General features: G+C 37.1%; 1 protein-coding gene across 2 annotated transcripts in view; it reads right to left on the bottom strand.

Annotated features, from left to right (window-relative positions):
* The window catches only part of LOC144972269 (uncharacterized), a 69188-nt gene that overhangs the window by 21051 nt on the left and 27669 nt on the right, over positions 1 to 20468 (bottom strand). For both annotated transcript variants that reach the window (XM_078913343.1, XM_078913342.1), the window contains exons 3-4: positions 6219 to 6440; positions 2764 to 4410 (exon numbers count right to left, since the gene is read on the bottom strand). In XM_078913343.1, the coding sequence (XP_078769469.1) occupies positions 2764 to 4410; positions 6219 to 6323 (1752 nt within the window). In that variant the 5' untranslated portion in view covers positions 6324 to 6440. The remainder of the gene's footprint in view (positions 1 to 2763; positions 4411 to 6218; positions 6441 to 20468) is intronic.

The following is a 20468-nucleotide window of genomic DNA, read 5'->3' as shown; positions in this document are numbered from 1 at the left end:
TTTTCTTTGGCAGAACAGATTTGTGACTTAGGCCATTCAAACGTTATCCTTATGTCAGAGGAATTTTGGTCGTAGTCATTCTGATATTATTACATGCTTGTTCCTAAAGAATTAATGTCATAGAATGTGGCGACGATCATCATTGTTTTGTTATGGTACCAGATTGAGGCCGTGGGTCATATTTGAAAGATATTGTTTGTACTGGAAAGATTTACTTCACAAAGCATGAATGAAGCTGACCTCACTCAGATTTCTAGTATTGTGTTTAGATCGCCATATAGATAGAATGCGCTTGGCCAAGGAGTTCACAACATTGCCATCCGGAAGTATAACGGACCAACACACAAACTCTGTGTAACCATGAACTTTTATAGTCGGGTTAATACAGTTTAGTGAGAACAACTCACAAACGCGGATGGCAAAAACAATAACAAAGGCCTGAGTGACGTCATCTGCATACTATCTATAGGTGATAAGTTCTTACTAAATTCTCTTACAGATATAATGATGTTGACGTCACTCAGGTCTTTGTTATTGTTTTTTTTCCCATCAATGTTTATGAGTAATTCTCACTAAACTGTATTAAACAGACTATAAAAGTTCAAGGTTACACATGGTTTTGTGTGTTGGTACAGCGGGACTTGAACTAGGGACCTTCAGGTCTGGAGCCGAATTGTACAAAACCACATAGCTACCCGAGAAATCCAAAATTCTAGCAGTCTAAAATACAAACGAAAAAAAAACAACAAAAAACTTGAGTGACGTCAACTGCATTCATATTATATAAAAGTCTTCTTGCGTATTATTTTTTTCTAATTTGAATAATGATATGCTATTATGTATTTGTGGTTGTATATTCAGGGTATTCAAAGATCGCTTGATCTTGTATAACCCATAATGGTTAGGTATAATATTATATGATATTACCATCTCCCCCAAAAGGGTATTTCTTTGTAATGTTAAACTACAATTCCAAACCGTGATGGAATATAAAACCCTTTTGTAAATAAGTGTCTTAAGGTTTTTCCAGATCATCGCCGTTTTCAGACAGGCAGAATTAGCCCGACTTTCACCTCCATTGCTCTGTGGTCTTGTGGTAATATTGACTGACGACTTCTGGCCTGTATATCACTGGTTCGAATTCCGTTTTGACCGTAATACAATAATGATTTTGCTGGTTTTGATAATTAGTAAATTGTGTTTTCATTTGTGTTCTGTATTGGCAAACTGGCTTTATTAAAATTTGAATTGAATTGAGTTGTGACGGTGTCAAGTCGAGCTTGGAAAAGGCTCTTTACTTAAAATTCTTTTACCATTATCAGCTGTAAATGAGTCCCGGGATGTTTCTGTCGAGAATATCATTGTAATAAGCGTCATGTCTCGTCCTACAAGTTGAGTATTGCTGTTCGCTTGGAACCCATCGTAAAGGGCTTTAAGCACATCGAATGAATATTGCACATATAAAGACTAACGTTTCAAAGAGGGGACAAAGCCTACCCAAACCAACCCTCACCACCAAAAATAAAAACAACAACAGCCAAGCAAAAAATCCCCTTCTCCCCCCCCCCCCCCCAATAAAACCCCAACAAACAAACATACAGAAAACAAAACAAAAAGCAAACATCCAATCCCCCCCCCCCCCCCACCCCCACCCCCACTCACACACACACAAAAATAAAACAAAAAAGAAGGAACAAAATTCCCCAAACCTCCCCTCCACCCGCCCCCCCCCCCCCCCCCCAAAAAAAAAAAAAAAAATTAAAAACAAAAGAAAATGTACTAAATAATCAAAAAAAAAAAAAAACAACAAAAAAAAAAAAAAAAAAAAAAAAAAAAAAAAAAGAAAATAAATTAAATACAAATACCCCCCCCCCCCCCCCCCCACAATATTTTAAAAAATGGACGGCTTATTCTGTCAGTTTGGAAATGACGGCTAGTTGCTCCAACCATTAAAGCTATTTGCATGTTGTAAAGCAGTAGCTTAGCCGTGCCAAACACAAAACATGGATTTAAAATAAAACGAAAGAAAAGAAGGGCAGCCTTGTCACTGATCGTTGATAACCAATATAAGGATATGTCAAATTTGACGTTAAAAAAACAAACTAGAACGGAAATAACAGGAACCGCAACAAAATATTATGTGATCACTGTAATAAATCGGGTAATTTGTTGGTGTGAAGCAGACGTTTAAATATATGCATGTCTGACATTCGAACATCCTTTTGGGTCTAGTTAAAAACAAAAAAAAACAAAAAACAACAACATGAGTCTTTATATAGAGCGATATCCGCTTATTGTGTTCAAAGCACTTTACAAGAGGACCCTGACCAACAGCAACACGTAACATTTAGAACGAGACATGACGCCCGTTAGGCTACATTACAATGTTTTCCGACAGATACAACGCAGTTAATGACCAGGTACTCATTTTACACCTGAGTAAGTTGAGTCAATGTGCGTAAAGAGCCTTTTCCACAGTTTAGCATTGTTGTAATGGACAATATTTTGCGTCATTTTTTTGAGATTTCCATTACAACAATGAGCCCCATAAGGAATTGGGCTACCAGACCTGGGCTTAACCACTTAACTGCCGTACTCTGGAAAAAAAATCCTTCAAATATCTATGGATTTAAATGACTCTCATCTTGGCAAAAGCTCTCAAACCTGGGACTTCGGGAAGTTTTTTAACTTCATGGAGGGAAAACCCTAAAAGTTATGAGCGACAGGTGGACCATTTCCTTAGAGTGCCTCACATATGCTTACCTGATCTTTTGGGAGTTTTTGGTCTAGAAGAGGATGTACATTGCCGCTGTTAGGGGCATGCATTTCCATGGTTGTGTTCGCTACCATTGTAACATCCTCCCAGTTAGTCGTATAGTCCATGTCTTCCAATGTTAATGGTGACGTCACCATTGCAACTGCTGCTATTTTGTTTAGTTTTGGCGACGTTGAATTGAACTCCTTCTTGGGACTTTGACCTTCTTCGGTAATTTTCCTTTCGTGTAACGCCGATTGCGTTATGGAGGATAACTCGGAAGAATCCTGCGTATTTTGTGACGGTTCTGACTGTACAAGATTAGTTCGAATGTTGGAATCGTTGTTGATGTTGTTGCTGCCACCACCACCTCTTCTGCTGTTGTTGTCGTCGTCGTTAGAGTTGTCCACAATGACACGGCTATTGTCGTTGCCATATTTGTAAACTTTATCATTTCTTGCTTTTTGCGATTCTGTGTAATTTTTATAATATATTATAGTGGTGGTTTGGTAGGAGATTTCCCGAGCATTGATGGTGTCAGTTGAATTATTAGTTGTGCTAGAATTGCGTTCGTTGTTGTTGCTATTGCTGCTGCTGCTGTTTTTGCTGTTAATGCTGTTGGAATTGTTGCTTTTGTTCTTGCCATCGCTATGGCTATCAACTTTGTTGTTGTTGTTTGAAATATTAGGAATGCTGATAATATTGGTTTTGTTAATGTGGTCGCTTAACGATCTCGACACAGCCTCACTTCCATCAGGCACGAATGACACACTACGACGCTTATTTTTTAATATCAGCCTAGATGTTGCTTCATTATTATTATTATTATTATTATTATTATTATTATTATTATTATTATTATTATTATTATTATTATTATTATTATTATTATTATTATTATTATTATTATTATTATTAGTATTATTATTATTTCTTGTACGCGACAATAGATGTTCATGATCAAGGGTGAAGGACGTTGACATAATAACGTCGGCATCACGTCTATATCTATGGCTATCGTTGGTTTGACCAGTTGGATGGACAGTGGTCAGACTGTTTTCATGGTTTCTGTTGGAATTTGTATAGAGACCTTCTGTTCCTTTTCTTGTTTTTCGAGAATTTGCCTTTTTATTATATATATCTTGCGACTGTGCGTTGGACAATTCATTACTACTACTACTACTACTACTACTACTACTACTACTACTACTACTACTACTACTACTACTACTACTACTACTACTACTACTACTATTATTATTATTATTATTATTATTATTATTATTAGAAATGAAACTTAGAGGAAACTGAGAGGACACAGGAGGCCATGATGACGTCACAGAGCCATGGTATGGAACGTTTTCGATAAGAAAATCCAATACATTATTGCCAACGGAAGTTGTTATGTTGTCCTGCACATGCGCAGTGTTGTACTTATTGTTGTTGTTGGTATTGTAAAGGTTATTGATATAATCGTATGTGTTATTCATGCTACTGTTGGTTGCTGTGATGTTGAAGTGAAGACTGCTGCTGTTCTCATGTTGCCTTGGGAGAGATGGTGAGATCTCCCCTTTGGGAGTTGTTACAGATAGCGTTGGTGGTTCCAGCTTTGGCATGCAGACATTCGTGTAGAGGAGGACGGATAGACAAGCACTCTGGAGAATAAAGCATGAGATTAAATGAAAATGAGTAAGGGGTTCCGATAGCTCAGTTGGTAAAGTGCTTACTTCAAAAGCAAAAGGACCGGTGTCGGACCCTGTGCAGTTGAGTTTTTGTAGGATTTGTAAAACTTCTGTCTCATCTTTGTCCCTGTCCTCACAGCAGTCATTGCGTGAGTGGATCAGAGTCAGAACTTGGGCAAAATACTTTGTGATCACAAGTGTCAACTTCTTAGGCTAGCAAGCAAACTTTTGTTATTGTCTGTTTAAAGCTATCAACCTCTTACGTAATAAACAATCTCTTCAAAGGTCTTTTGACTGCTTACAAATCGTGCTCATATTTGACGCCACCAGAAAACTCAGTCAATGGTCCCGATAGATGAACTATGCATGCTATATTTGGCTCATTCCTTCATTGTACCAGATGGACCCGGTTGGTCATATATGCGACTCATCGTCTCAAAACAGTTATATTTCTGAGTGATTTACACGCTGGAAATTGGAAACAAAGAAGAGATTTTATATAGTGTTATATCCACTAAAGGTGCGCAAGGCGCTTTACAAGGGGTGCCTTGCCAACAGCAACACTTAACTTGTAGAACGAGACATGACGCCTGTTAGGCGATAATACAAAGTTTTTTTCGGACAGAGACAACGCTGTTAACAGCCAGGTACTCACTTTACACCTGAGTATGACGAGAGAATGTGAGTAGTTTTCCAAGGACTCAACTATGCGCGTGCGAGGCTCTAACCTAGGACCTTCCGATCCGAAAGGGAGTGTCATACCGCAAGACCACACGTAGTAGAACATATGAAACTTGTGTTAAATGTATAAAATATTTTATCAGAGAAAGTAGCTTCACAACGTGCACAAACCCAGATTATTACGTATACCCTTTGGTCGAGGGGAAAACCCGATTTTACAATAGCGTAAAGTAGCAAAAATATAACGAAGAGTCCCCATTGTTCTTTGTAGAAAAAAAAACGTAGCAGTTCAATATTCTTTGACCTCACGCGTTCGGTTTTACTAAAAATAGATGTTGACGTGAAATGATGTAATGACCACGATGATAATTCTTGATGTCAAATCGTTAAATTTGAGAACCGATCATTGTAATAAAAGAATATATTTTCATAAGAGATTTTATAGGTGAGGTCATTGTAGGGTTATAATGATACTATTCTTGAAATCCCGTTTTTTAAACTTTGAACTCTTTATAAAATAAAACAAAAATCCCTTTATACATCCCATTGGGGAAATTTGTCCTTATGGTCTCTTCCAAGGGAATAACCCAGGCGTCAACCGCAGTGCAGCACCGCAAATTGAGCTAGGGCGAGGTGACGTGCTCAAAGCCACACAACGCAGCGGCGGGTGATCGAACTCAGTACCTTTCGGGTACAAAGCAAGACCGCTGAGCAACGCTGCCCCCTATCAATACATGCTCCCAGTCTCCCAGGGTCGTATGTCATCATTGGGGACCAGCTAACTACCGAACTCTGGAAAAACACTTATTTAAAAATTTGGCCTGAAAACTCGTCCTTCAAATAGCGATCGATTTAAATAACTCTCGCGAGGTCCCAGGTTTTAGAGATTTTGTCAAGATATGAGTCATTTAAATCGATGGATATTTTCTGGCTAAATTTTTAAATACTCGTTTTTCCAGGGTACCACAGTTAACTGGTTAATAATTCTTTAAATTCATTTTTCTGATGATTTTAACTTTGTTTTAATTTTAATGGCATCCAGTTATTCTCGACATTATACCAGACCTACTCGATTGGTCACATATTGAGTTTTTATTTACCTGTATTAGGGCATTGATGAAGAAAATTCTTTTCTGGAAAAATCCAAATTGACCACTTTTGCAGGCGATGGTGTCGAAAGCTCTGGCACTAAGGTCGTCCTCCATCCCTTGTGGTCAGGGGTGACGTGTCAAATGTCAACCATGGATTGGTAAGGATCAAAGGTCAGAGGTCAGGGTAGAATAACTGCTGTTGCTGTGAGCTCTATGCTGCCTACCTTTGACCTGTCCACGATGTGATGGTAAAAATAAATAATCAATTGAGGATAAGTTAGACAAATCTCCTCATTTATTTTAAAGGGAAAATTTTAACCAATCGGCACAAAACCATATTTTGTCGGAGTGGACCTGATCTCAAAAAGGGATTTTAAAGTCAAAATGACTAGGAATATGGAATTTTGATTTTCTCTATTCTAAGAAATTATAGTCATATCCGTCGATTGAACAAAAACTCAATTCTGATCTCATAGTCTCATTAATAATATCATTTTTAGCATCTGAATGATCCCGACATATACCCTTTCGAAGCGGTGGGTTGCCTATGGTTTAAATCATCGTGTACGTATAAGCAGGTCTGATATCCGAACCCACTTATGGACCTAGTTTACTGTAATGAACAATATTTTGCGTCATTTTTTGAGATTCCATTACAACAATGTGCCCATAATGAATTGGGTTTCAGACCTGTGCAGGTCGGTTTAAAGGCAGTAACAAACAGTCGAGAAGAAGACACAAATAAATCTAGACGAAGCCATGAGCAAGGAAGGAGATCCTCCGCCTTAATCTGTCTGGCTACTAATTGACGGGTAGAGCTCTTTTGTGGGGAAGCACGTTTTGCAATTAGGCAATTGTTTACACATGCATTGATGACGTTTTTATAGAGTTAGGGTAAAGGATGGGGAGTATTATCTAAACTACCAGGAGAATAACAATGTACGGTTTTAACTCATTTCACACCTTGTTCGTATACACGCTAACATGACATGATATCTAACCGATCGTATCAAGACGGTGTTATGTCCACGTAAACCTGATACTGAATAGAGAATTCAAAGATTATCTAAATGTAACCAAAAAAAAAAGTGAAATTTTAGATTTAGAAATAAAAAATAGCTTACAAAATGGCAACAAAGGCAGAGTATTTGACTGCCATGAAATTCATTGTTCAATCAAATGCATTGATATCTTCAGCTAAGTTGGAGGAAAGTGAACCTGAGCACCTTACACTGCTGTTGGAGGGGTAGTTTAGGAGTTGAGTTAATTCTTCACAATAAATCATAAAAACTTAACCAAAGTCTCATTAAAAAAAGAAAAAGATTTAGTTTCTAGCATCTAAAGCACCAGGACTTATTGGCGTTTTTAGGCGATGGGTCACATTTTTACAAAATGTTGTTTGGCTTTGTGATCTCGGGATATGACACTCGACTTTTGACATGTAGGTCCCTTTCTCGAATCCCGCTGTGTTTAAGTCCTTGGTAAACGATCTTTACTTACATTCTTTCACATAGCCCGGCGTGCCTGGTAGATAACAGTTAATAGCGTTGTCTCTGTCAAAAAAAAAAACAACAAACAAACAAAAAACAAACATTTTGACAGCGTCTTTCAGCCATCGTATGTCGTGCTACGTGTTAAATACTGATGTTGACCCGTACCCTGTGTACAGCGCTCCGCTAACCCCAAATCTAAGGAATTCTTCTTACTCTTCTCAATCAACTTCTCATCATCATCATCATCATCATCATCATCATCATCATCATCATCATCATCATCATCATCATCATCATCATCATCATCATCATCATCGTCATCTTCATTTTCTTCTCTATATAGGTAAGCGGACAAACTAGACTGGATATTACTGTCAATGTGTTAAACTCGAAAGAGAAACGAATTATTGGTTTACATATTGATTACGTCCTCAAGCCTCAACCATTCGGTCTCAATCATCTCATCTTATTCATTCCTCTTGCTAGCCAGTAGTCAATCGTCAGTCAATTCCTTCCTAACACTAGCATTACCTCCAAACAAATTTTCGAACCATGTCCAATAAAAAGGAGTTCTTAGATTCATATTTTAAAGAACGGTGGAGGTTGTGAACGCTCCTCTCCTCATGAATTCGTTAATGGAATAGCCAAGGGAGACCACTAGGGAGAATGACCGGCTACAAATGAAAAGTAATTCCCCTTGTAACATTAGCAAACGCTCCAGTTAAGTCTGGGAGTAAGAGAAGAGGTTTGACCGGTTAGTTTACTGATGCCTGATAATGGCCTCCCATACTTTATATATATATATATATATATATATATATATATATATATATATATATATATATATATATATATATATATATATATATATATATATATATATATATATATATATATACTGTCGCCTCTAGAAAGACACGTATTTAACAATTTGGCCAGAAAACTCGTCCTTCAAATATCGATTGATTTAAATGAGCCTAATCTTGTCAAAAACTCTCAAACCTGGGGCCTCGCGTGGTCTTCTAGCAATTTCCAAGGTTTGGGATTTTTTTCCAATATGAGGGTTGATCTAAAAGATTTCCAGGCCAAAATGAAGAAAAGGTGATTTGTCACAGAATGACAGAATTACAAGTCGATTTACTTCTGAGACAGTTAGTTCTAGGTGTCATTAGCCTCGTTTTGGCCCATGCCAAGATTATAGTGGATGGCCTATCGGTTCCTTCTTCGATATCGCCATCATAATCTTGAACATAGCTAATGCTATCAACTAGATCTTTTTTAAGATCACATTTTTTATTGACATATTCACAGTTATAAATATTATTTTTAAATTCTAGTTATTAAAATAATTTGATTTTGCGGTTTCGTTAATTGGAAATTCTTTGTATTGACTAATGTCCTGTTTTGGCGGATTGCCTAGAAATATACGTTGAGCCTTTGGGTCTTTGCTATTTCTTGGATTCGATCCTGGTAAAGGTATTGCGATATTTTCTGATGATTTCATACGCCCCTATGAATTGTAGATTTAGAGTTTTCACCGTGTGATGATCAATAAGCGCTAACACTGACTGAGTATTCGAATTTCAACACCCCTCCAAGTCGCTGTTTCCTCATTCACGGAAAACTGCAATTTTAAATTTATTTAGAGGCTTAAAGAGAAAACATGTCTTGTTTGCCCCCTAGAACAATACACTGAGTCTTTTGAATCTTCAAATTTTCCCTGATAATTTTATGGAGTGCAATGGATTGCTAGAGATTAATAACTCATTTTCTATCGGCGTGGTGGGGTCCCGATAGCTAAATTGGTAGATCAATTGCTTCAGACGCGAAGGGACTGAGATCATACCCGTGTGAAATCGACTTTTTTCTGACCATCTTCCCTTGTCCACCCAGTAGTGATTAGGTAGCTGGTTATGTAAGATATGGCGGAACGTACTTTGCGATGAACTGGCCTCCCATCTAAAGGATAGCAAGAAATTGTCATTTGGCCCTGGAGGACTACAATTATATGTATGTGATTTAGCAGGTTCTGAAAATCAACTTGTGAACTGTGTTCAAATCGATTTGTCCAAATATCCAATTTCTGATCATTTTTACTCGACACTCAAATTTCTTTACATAGCACATTTCGACATATCACCAAATTGACGCGATAGGCCACGTGTAATCTGTTTTGATGATGACAACGCCATTCGCAATTCCCACGAGACATCATTAGACACTTTTCTTTTGTGGTTATCATTGGTTTTCCAAACGGAGCGGGAGCTTTAACAATGTCCTTTCACTAACAGGGGCCCCGGTGGTGGGGGGAGGTTGTCTAATCGTACAGGCATTCCACCGTGACTGAGTAAGTCCCGGGTTTTGGCCCATGTTCTATACATTAATGTTTGCTTCCATGGGCAAGATTTTTTGACCCCCAATGTACTCTCTTGGACAATATAAGTGATTCCTGTTGACACCAGAGATATTTCTTTTTGGTTGATAAAATTCCGTCATTAAATCGTGGGTGATGGCATATTACGTGTGTACAGTTACACATTTAAGGGATATTTAGTGCGTTCAGTAAAGGATGGGTGACACGGATAGCAAAAATGTTGTGTATTTCTGTCAGGGTTATGTCCGGCATAACTGTCTATAGGCAATGATGACTGCTTTAAGAGTTATGGCGCAAGAAGGATGCCAAAAAGGGGTTTGGAACTATTTGAAATGGATAGTATATATTGCGTTTTTAAATAATAGCAGGTTCAATCTCTAAACAAAAGGTACAATTGATATCATTCAATGAAATGTAAATAACTCATTTTTCAAAACATCACCAATGTATAAGAGTAGACGAATAAATAGGTAAAGAATGAAATACTACATGAGTAATCGAATAGAAAATCAACAAATGAACTTAACAGAACAATACAAAAAAAATTGAAAACCCAATAAAAGCAGAATGCAAGGATCACCCCACTTACGAACCAATAAAACAGAAAAAAAACGCAAAACAAAACATATCAAGGGTAACGTAAATTAAAGGAAGACGTTACCAAGAACAAAAACAATTTTAAAAAAAACCAAACGCGAAAATGACTAAATAAATTCATTAAAAAAAATTCCAGCAAACAAACAAAACGAAAAACAAAACAAAACAAACAAAGTAGAAATAACAACTACAACTTCTGCAGAATAAAAAAAAAAGAGCCCCAACAAAAACAGCCCATTCACCTAATTGGAAGAACTACCCGGAAACAGAAATAGGGCATGCATGTCAATCATTTCCGGTTATGATCTCTGTCGACATCAAAATATAGAATCGGGTTTAAGGATTACGGAAGGCGAAATAACATCTATGCCTGTCAGGCTGGGGAAGAAAAGCCAACTATTTACGAGGTATTCTAGGGCCATAAACTACCGAGAAAGAAAAAAAATACAACATTCAGATCATTTCCCCCCTCATCTTTTCTCTTTTCCTCCACGTCTCTCTCCCCCCCCCCCCCCTCCCATTTCCCCCCTATGGCACAAACAAACCTCTTCAGGGATACGCCCAGCCCATTTATCACTTACCGTTAATTTTTCTTTTCACTCTTGATCACAGTGTTAGTTTGTTGTTTGTTTTGGGTTCTATCTATCTATCTATCTATCTATCTATCTATCTATCTATCTATCTATCTATCTATCTATCTATCTATCTATCTATCTATCTATCTATCTATCTATCGATCGATCGATCGATCGATCGATCGATCGATCGATCTATCTATCTATCTATCTATCTATCTATCCATCCATCCATCCATCCATCCATCCATCCATCCATCCATCCATCCATCCATCCATCCATCCATCCATCCATCCATCCATCCATCCATCCATCCATCCATCCATCCATCCATCCATCATCCATCTATCTATCTATCTATCCATCTATCTATCTATCTATCTATCTATCATCTATCTATCTATCCATTTATCTATCTATCTATCTATCTATCTATCTATCTTCTATCTATCTAATCTATCTATCTATATCTATCTATCTATCTATATCTATCTATCTATCTACTATCTATCTATCTAATCTATCTATCTATCTACTACTATCTATCTACTATCTATCTATCTATCTATCTATCTATCTATCTATCTATCTATCTATCTATCTATCTATCTATCACTATCTATCTAATCTATACTATCTATCTATCTATCTATCTATCTATCTATCTATCTATCTATCTATCTATCTATCTATCTATCTATCTATCTATCTATCTATCTATCTATCTATCTACTCTATCTATCTATCTTCTATCTATCTATCTATCTTCTATCTATCTATCTATCTATCTATCTATCATCTATCTATTTTATCTATCTATCTATCAATTACTATCTATCTATCTATCTATCTATCTATCTATCTTCTTCTTCTTCTCCTCCTCCTCACTCCTCCTCCTCCTCCTCCTCCTCCATATATCAAAGCAAGACCCAAATCCTACACATTATAAACAAAGTAACTTTTCCCCATTACTATCAGATGGTAGCGTAAATACAACAGAGCTTCCACTGTTTGTCTAAAATGATTAGGAACGTTCCCCTCCAAATTGCCCCGATTCTTTGCGATGGTTATTCTCTGCTTAGCCTGGTCCTGTTTTCTACACATTTTTGTTCTTCAGATTTGTGATCTATCACCTCGAAACAGTATTATATCATGGTGGGTTAAGTCTAGTGCCGCGCTGAGGACCGGACCGAGGACCGGTCCCACGGTCTTTTAGCTGTGAACCGTGGTCCAGTCCCAAAGAGGAAGACCGCCGGCGGTCCTCACTTCTTATCACCTTTCAACGGTCTCGCGCCATACTACTTCCCCAGCGATTCGTTGCCTCGGTCCTTTGCCTATCTTCCACCAATCACCACCCATCCCACTTAATTAATCGCACCCACCCCCCTTTGCCATACACTAAACGACACAGACGACCATAGAGGCAGACGACCACCTCCCTCCACTCCGCAAACCGCCCTTTCGTGTGTGAGATGGGGGGAACAGGAGGCGCACGCCTTGGACGATTCCATTATACGGGGTAAATTTCAAAATTTACTACACCATAATGATCGCAATGACAATGATCTATGATGAAGGCATGACCCCTCTTCTCTAATGGGTTATTGTTTGAAATGTATGTGACTACTAAAGATGTGTTGTGTGTGTTGTGTGTTGTGTTGTGTGTGTGTGTGTCGAACCTAGCAAGTTGCAAGTCTGATTTTTTGTTTTCTTTTGTCCATCTCTTGTCGCCACTCCTTTCTATCGCATTGTTGTCATTTAAAATAATACAATAATATTAAAATTTCGTTTGGTGTTTTAACTAATCAAGTAATATGAGTTTCATTAGTTTCTTCCGTCCAAAAAAACCAGTTATAACGTCTGTATTTTTAAAAGGTCCAATAGAATATTTGGGGACCCCGATAGCTCAGTTGATAGAGCACTCTCTTTCTACGCAAAGGGCCAGAGATCGATCCCGGGTGCAGTCGATTTTTTTCTGAATCCCTGTCTACTCAGCAATGAATGGGTAGCTGAGTTTGTTAGATCTGGCGAAAAGTCACCATCGACCCCTCTTATCACCTCATCCACCCCCTCTTATTATAACTTCACGTCTCTCTCTTACTCTTCAATGCTCGCTGCCCTCTAATGTGTGTGTGTGTGGGGGGGGGGGGGGGGGAGGGGGGGGGGGTAGGAGTTGCGTGTGTGTATCAACGCCACGAACAACTCGATCAACGCCTTGGGCGATGCCATTATCTCCGTTAATGGGGATAAATTTCAAATTTTATTAAATTATCGAAGTAACAATGAAGTACGGTGAGCAAATAAAGAAGGCATCACCCCTCTTCTCTAATTAGGTTACAATTTGAAATGAGTGTGACTACTCCGTGTGTTTTACTCCTGTAGGCCACGGTTTTCATCGTGTAGCGGTCTTTAACGGTTCAAGAATGAACGGACCGGTCTAGAGACCGGTCCTTGCGGTCTTCATTTCCCAAGGACCGTAGGACCGTGGTCCTTAAGCTTGCCAAGGACCGCCCCGCACTAGTTAAGTCTCTCCTTACCGGCTACAGCAAAATCGTCACATTTGTTACGACACAATATACATTTTTCTTATTCAGATTTATTTTGTAAACCACAAACTTTGAAAAATGATCTTTATTTAATTAATAAGAACATAAAGTTGTTTTGTAGAGAGCTTGTTTGAGTTTAAAAAATCAAATTTTCTCCTGGTAAGCCTGCCATTTTGGGAGAATGCTGAAAATGATTGGTAAGGAGAGGGTTAAACTGATGCCAAAATGTGCTAAGGTTTTAGGGCGTATCCATTAATGATCCCATGAAAATTACATTTGTCAGACTTGCAAATAAGTTCACGTTGGTTCAACGTCTTTTCAATACGGTGTGGTAAATGGGGTATATTCAAAGTTAAATAATTTGATATCATTTTACAATTTAAGAAAGAATGCACACCGTCAGAATTATCATAGGTAGAAATAGTACGACGTGTACATATTTGCAGGTCTGATAACCCAGATTGCTATGTGACCTAGTGGTATGACACTTGCTTTCAGATCGGAAGGTCCTGGGGTCGGGCCTCGCTCGACGCATAGTTGAGTCCTTGGAAAAGGCTCTTTACTCACATTATCTCAGCGTGCTCCGATGTAAAATAAGTACTTGACCGTTAACAGCGTTGTCTCTGTCGGAAAAAATTGCAATATTACCTAACAGGCGTCATGTCTTATTCTACATTATACGTGTTGCTGTTGGTCAGGGATCCATTGTAAAGCGCTTTGAGCACGTTTAGTGGATATTACCCTATATAAAAGCTCACACTTTTAAATATAGGTTCATTGTTATGATGGAAATACTCTGAAACCAACAAAATACATTGTCCATTACACCAATTTTGAATCAAGACTATACTAATTGTTCGTTCACCAGACCTGTAATAAAGTGCACAAAGCAACAAAAAAAAAAAGCATAGATTATTTTCTGCGAGAGAACAAAAAAGTCTCCAGTTTTTGCTGTTTTTTTGTCATGGGCCGGAAGTTCTGGGCTTCTAGTTAAACAACTAGTCTGAGGAAATAGCCACTAAGCACGTTCATCAAACATCTGGCGTCAACCATCTTGTTTATCTATTTTACCAGTCCTAAATTGTAATGAAAGCTATTACTTGTATAAACTCAAAGAGAATGGATATAGCGTTCTATCATATGTGGTAAACTACAACCTATTTCAATCCACCACCATAATTTAAAATAAACACTCTTTAAAACATTTTGGTTGGAAATGGAAAACTCTTTATCCAAGTTTTCTGGCCATTAAAAAAAGGTATTTTTTTCACATTACAGCTAAATGTAGAATTATGGCTATGTGGTCCACTGACTCAAATCGGTATTATGTCTGGATGTACCAGATGACAGAAAAGTCTCTTAAGACCAATATGACCAGAAATTTGAGATTTTAGATTTTGTCACTTTCAAAAGACAATTAATGATATACGTTTAAGTAAAATACTCACCCGTTCTGCCCGCCAGATCAATCGTATCAACACACACAACTATGTGTAACCTTAAACGTTTATAGTGTTATTGAGAGAATTTGGTGAGAGCTAATCACTCAGCCGGCAGCCTAAAAAACAATATCAAAGAGACATGTGATGTAAACTTCATCCATTCTACATCTGTTGTCCTTAACAAGACATTTAAACTTAATACAACGTTCTTATTTTTCATTGTAAATTCATATCTTATTCTCATCTAAGCCACCCCGGCATAATGCTATTTTGATATTTTAGGTCGCATTTTCTTTCCGATTTGAATAGTTAACATTAAACTTGAATCTTAACCCTTTAGTCCCCCCCCCCACCTCCCCCCCCCGACTTTATATCCTTTTGGGACGGTTGGTGACGTATTATTAATGTTTATGGTGTCTGCTCTCATTCGTTTACTTTAAATTTTAATAAAGTGGTTGCATTTTATCATAATAAGCGTGTTTTGTTGAAGTGTTTGTGATAGGAAATATCATCAATTTTCTCTGAGAGTCTTGGTGTTATCTTTGGGTATATCGTCAACATACTATATGGGATTTTAGATTATTTTCTTTTTGAACTCTTAATTTTTTGTTTGTTTGTATTATATTACGATACTTCTGAGGTAGAAACATAGATGGGTCTAGAAAAAAAAGTATCATTAAAGATGAAGAGAAGGAGTTGGCGGTGGAGGAGAAGTGGGCAAACGGAAAGAGAGAAAGAAAGAAAGAAAGAAAGAAAGAAAGAAAGAAAGAAGAAGAAGAAGAAGAAGAAGAAGAAGAAGAAGAAGAAGAAGAAGAAGAATGGGGGTGGGGGTGGGGTAAGGGGTGATGAGACGAGAATGTTGTTTTGATCCACATCAACTTATTTTACAACCAAACAAAATTGTCTGTAAGGAAGAGACGGTTTTACTGACGTCAATTTAACTCTTTTCAACCAGGGTTCGATTTGACTCTTACTGATATCGAATTTACCGCTTCCATCTATATTACTTTAACGATGACTCGACTCTCATTCTCAGGAACCCGTTTATACTCTGTTGGTGAAACGGGCTTGGTCTGTAGTTACAGCTGGAGATATAGGACAAAATTTAGTATTTGCAAAGAACAGATCATCACTAATGATTAACAATACTCCATGGGTGAAACGGGTTAAGTCTGTAGAAATAACTTTAGAAACGGTGACAACATTTAGTGTTTGCCAAGGACAGATCATGGTTGGCTGGTTATAATTGCTGTGGATATAATTCAATGCTCCATCAAGAGTCAAGCGGTATATTATATTTTTAAAGAGCTCTGACAAAATTCCTATCTCTCATTTGACCAGAAAGCTATTCCTCACTAACTTGGCAGATAAAACTGTCGCTGGTATTCAAATTGAATACGTCTTAGACTTCTTGAATGTGTCAGGGTAAACATAAAACTTGAGCTTTTATATAGGATGCTATCCAATTAATATTCTCAAAGAGAATCGGTCCCAAACAACAAAAAGAACTGAACTTGTAAGATGAGACATGACGACGCCTGCAATACGCCATTCTATATATTTTTCAATAATGGCATCGCTGTTTCAAACTACAAACTCATTTTACATCTAAGTGCTGTGAGAGAAAGTGATTGAAGAGCCTTTTCCAAGGACTCAACTTTGTACCAGAGAGAGCATGACTCGAACCAGACCTACACAAGACCACGAAGTGGCAGAGGAGAATCTTTGGCAGATCGATGGGCATCCTAAAGTATCAATGTTAGAAGTAAAGAATATCTGGCCAAAATGAAAATAAGACGGTTTTTTTTTCAGAGTTAGGGGGATCAGTCTTGTAACTTGTATTTAAAAAAGAATGGAATCTTTCGCTGTGAAAGGGTTAAGGTCTTGATTTACTTCAATCTAATCAGTCTCCTCGAGACAGTGAAAAGACACACACACACACACATACACACACACACACAGCGAGAGAGAGAGAGAGAGAGAGAGAGAGAGAGAGAGAGAGAGAGAGAGAGAGAGAGAGAGAGAGAGAGAGAGAGGGGGGGGGTTGAGAGATGCGGGAGAGGGGGTGGAATTCTCATTGACACTTAAGATTTCAACCAACTGATTGCCACGTTTACCCATCATCCTCTGATAAATTTTGGATCTGGTTGGTGGACAACAACAAACATCAAAGAGTGAGTGAGCGTATGTTTGCGAGTGAATGATATGTGCGCGTGCGCGCGGGTCTGTGTATGTGTGTGTGTGTGTGTGTGTGTGTGTGTGTGTTGCTTATATGAACCTAGAATTCATCTCCGATAGGACTCGGAAGATGAGTGTAAATTGCAAATCCCAATGAAAGTCCGTTGAGATGACGAATCAACGATTCGACAGCCCCCCCCCCCCCCCCCCCCCCCACCCGGCCTAGCCTTTACAAACAACGTTAAGTGTTGCTTAATTTAATAGGGAAGAAAGATGTACTTACCGATCAGACAATAGTTCCAACTGAATCTATTTAACAGATACTTGGGATGTCAATTTATACCATCACTGTGAAGGTACATAACCATCCTGTGAAGGTACAATTTCAATTAAATAGGAACCATATAGTGACATAACTATTTCATTGCCGATGTATCAATATCTAGAACTCAACATAATAACCAATCGTAGATTTATTATCTTCAATCATCATAAACTTCTATGACAAATCTATCTATTATCCATCATTAACATCTATCATATCTTCTATCTATCTTCTATCTATCATTATACTACTATCTATCTATCTATCTATCTACTATCTATCTATCTATCTATCTATCTATCTATCTATCTATCTATCTATCTATCTATCTATCTATCTATCTATCTATCTATCTATCTATCTATCTATCTATCTATCTATCTATCTATCTATCTATCTATCTATCTATCTATCTATCTATCTATCACTATCTATCTAATCTATCTATCTATCTATCTATCTATCTATCTATCTATCTATCTATCTATCTATCTATCTATCTATCTATCTATCTATCTATCTATCTATCTATCTATCTATCTATCTATCATCTATCATCTATCTATCTATCTATCTATCTATCTATCTATCTATCTATCTATCTATCTATCTATCTATCTATCTATCATCTATCTATCTATCTATCTATCTATCTATCTATCTATCTATCTATCTATCTATCATCTATCTATCTATCTATCTATCTATCTATCTATCTATCTATCTATCTATCTATCTATCTATCTATCTATCTATCTATCTATCTATCTATCTATCTATCTATCTTATCTATCTATCTTCATCTATCTATCTATCTATCTATCTATCTATCTATCTATCTATCTATCTATCTATATATCTATCTATCTATCTATCTATCTATCTATCTATCTATCTATCTATCTATCAAACCCCTTATCCAGTATTTTTAACAGAAATAAGGCTCTTACCGTCCAGGTTCTCATTTTACTCGAGCTAAAATAAGTTGATTTTTCTGTTAGATCTGCAGGGAAATACTTCGTGATATACTGGCGTCCCATCTAAAGGATAGCATGCAATCGCTACGGTCCACTAACGTTAACTAAATCAGGATACAACTCAGTTTCAATAACAATTATGGTGCTGATAAAGATGGTTATAGCTAAAGTCAGAAGATTTTTTTTTTGAGTCATTTTTTTCTCCAATTTATTTCTTTTCTTTTTCAAACGTTCGCTCTTAAAGCCAAGGTTTTTGTTTTTTGTTTTGATCTCTTTTGATAATAACGGACTCATTTATAATAATATTATCGCCAAGTTGTCATGGCCCTGCGGGGTAGACATCAAATCGAACAGAATTGGGTATATGTATCGATTTTAAGATAGCCGATTATTTCCATACATCGGCATAATATTATATTCATGTCGGTTATGCTTGAAACTTTGAGCACATTTAGTGGATATTGCCCTATCATCAAAGCTCACGTCCTTTTAAATGCTAATGACAACGTGACCTACATATGAAGCCCTCCGCCTCCAAACGGCATTATAGATAGTATGAAGTTGACGTCACTCAGGTCTTTATTATTGCTTTTTGCCATCCGCGTTTATGAGTAATTTTCACTAAATTGTATAAACCAGAATATAAACGTTCAGGGTTACACATATGTTTGTGTGATGTCCGTTATATTTCCAGATGGCAATGTTGTGAACTTCTTGGCCTAGCGCACGCTATCTATATCAGGATAAAAAGTGATACACTCGCTTTCGGACCGGAAGGTCATGGGTTCGAGCTTCCATCGGCGCATTGTTGAGTCCTTGGAATGACATTTTACTCACATTCTCTCACTGTACTAAATAAATGCAAAATGAGTATCTGGCTATTAACAGCGTTGTCTCTGCTTGAAAAATTGTAATATCATCTTACAGGCGTCATGTCTCGTTTTGTACCTTCCGTGTTGCTGTTGACCAGGGGCCTTTGTAAAGCGCTTTGAGCACGTTTAGTGGATATTGCGCTATATAAAAGCTCGTTTTATAAAAAAAAAATGATTAAGATACTGAAAACATAATTTAGAACCAAATGTGTCAACCTTGGATTGAATAAGTGTTTTTAGAGTGTTACAAACCAAGATGTCATGTATTTTATCAGCTTCACTTTGATTTGACTTATTCAAAGCAATTGGTCAATCCCGTTAAATACCGTTTTGAGACAATAGGTCACAAATTTGATTTCTCCTATTAGGTCACAATGTAATATGACATAGAATAATAGTTTTAGCCTCGCACAATGCTTTTTTAAAAATATCTTCAATCTTACACAAAGTTGACTTGTAGATTAATTTCAAACACTTTAGCCGCTAAGCTTTGATAACTTAGCCGCATTTAACATCTATCTATCTATCTATCTATCTATCTATCTATCTATCTATCTATCTATCTATCTATCTATCTATCTATCTATCTATCTATCTATCTATCTATCTATCTATCTACCTATCTATCTATCTATCTATCTATCTATCTATCATATCTATCTATCTATCTATCTTTCTATCTGTCTGTCTATCTATCTATCTATCTATCTATCTATCCATCTATCTATCTATCTATCTATCTATCTATCTATCTATCCATCTATCTATTATCTATCTATCTATCTATCTATCTATCTATCTATCTATCTATCTATCTATCTATCTATCTATCTATCTATCTATCTATCTATCTATCTATCTATCTATCTATCAATCCAT

This window comes from Berghia stephanieae, chromosome 5 (genome assembly GCF_034508935.2).
Source record: "Berghia stephanieae isolate SIO BIC M18660-M18661 chromosome 5, UCSD_Bste_1.3, whole genome shotgun sequence".
In the NCBI taxonomy this organism is placed as follows: domain Eukaryota; kingdom Metazoa; phylum Mollusca; class Gastropoda; order Nudibranchia; family Aeolidiidae; genus Berghia; species Berghia stephanieae.
This window is presented reverse-complemented; position numbering and strand designations above follow the sequence as displayed.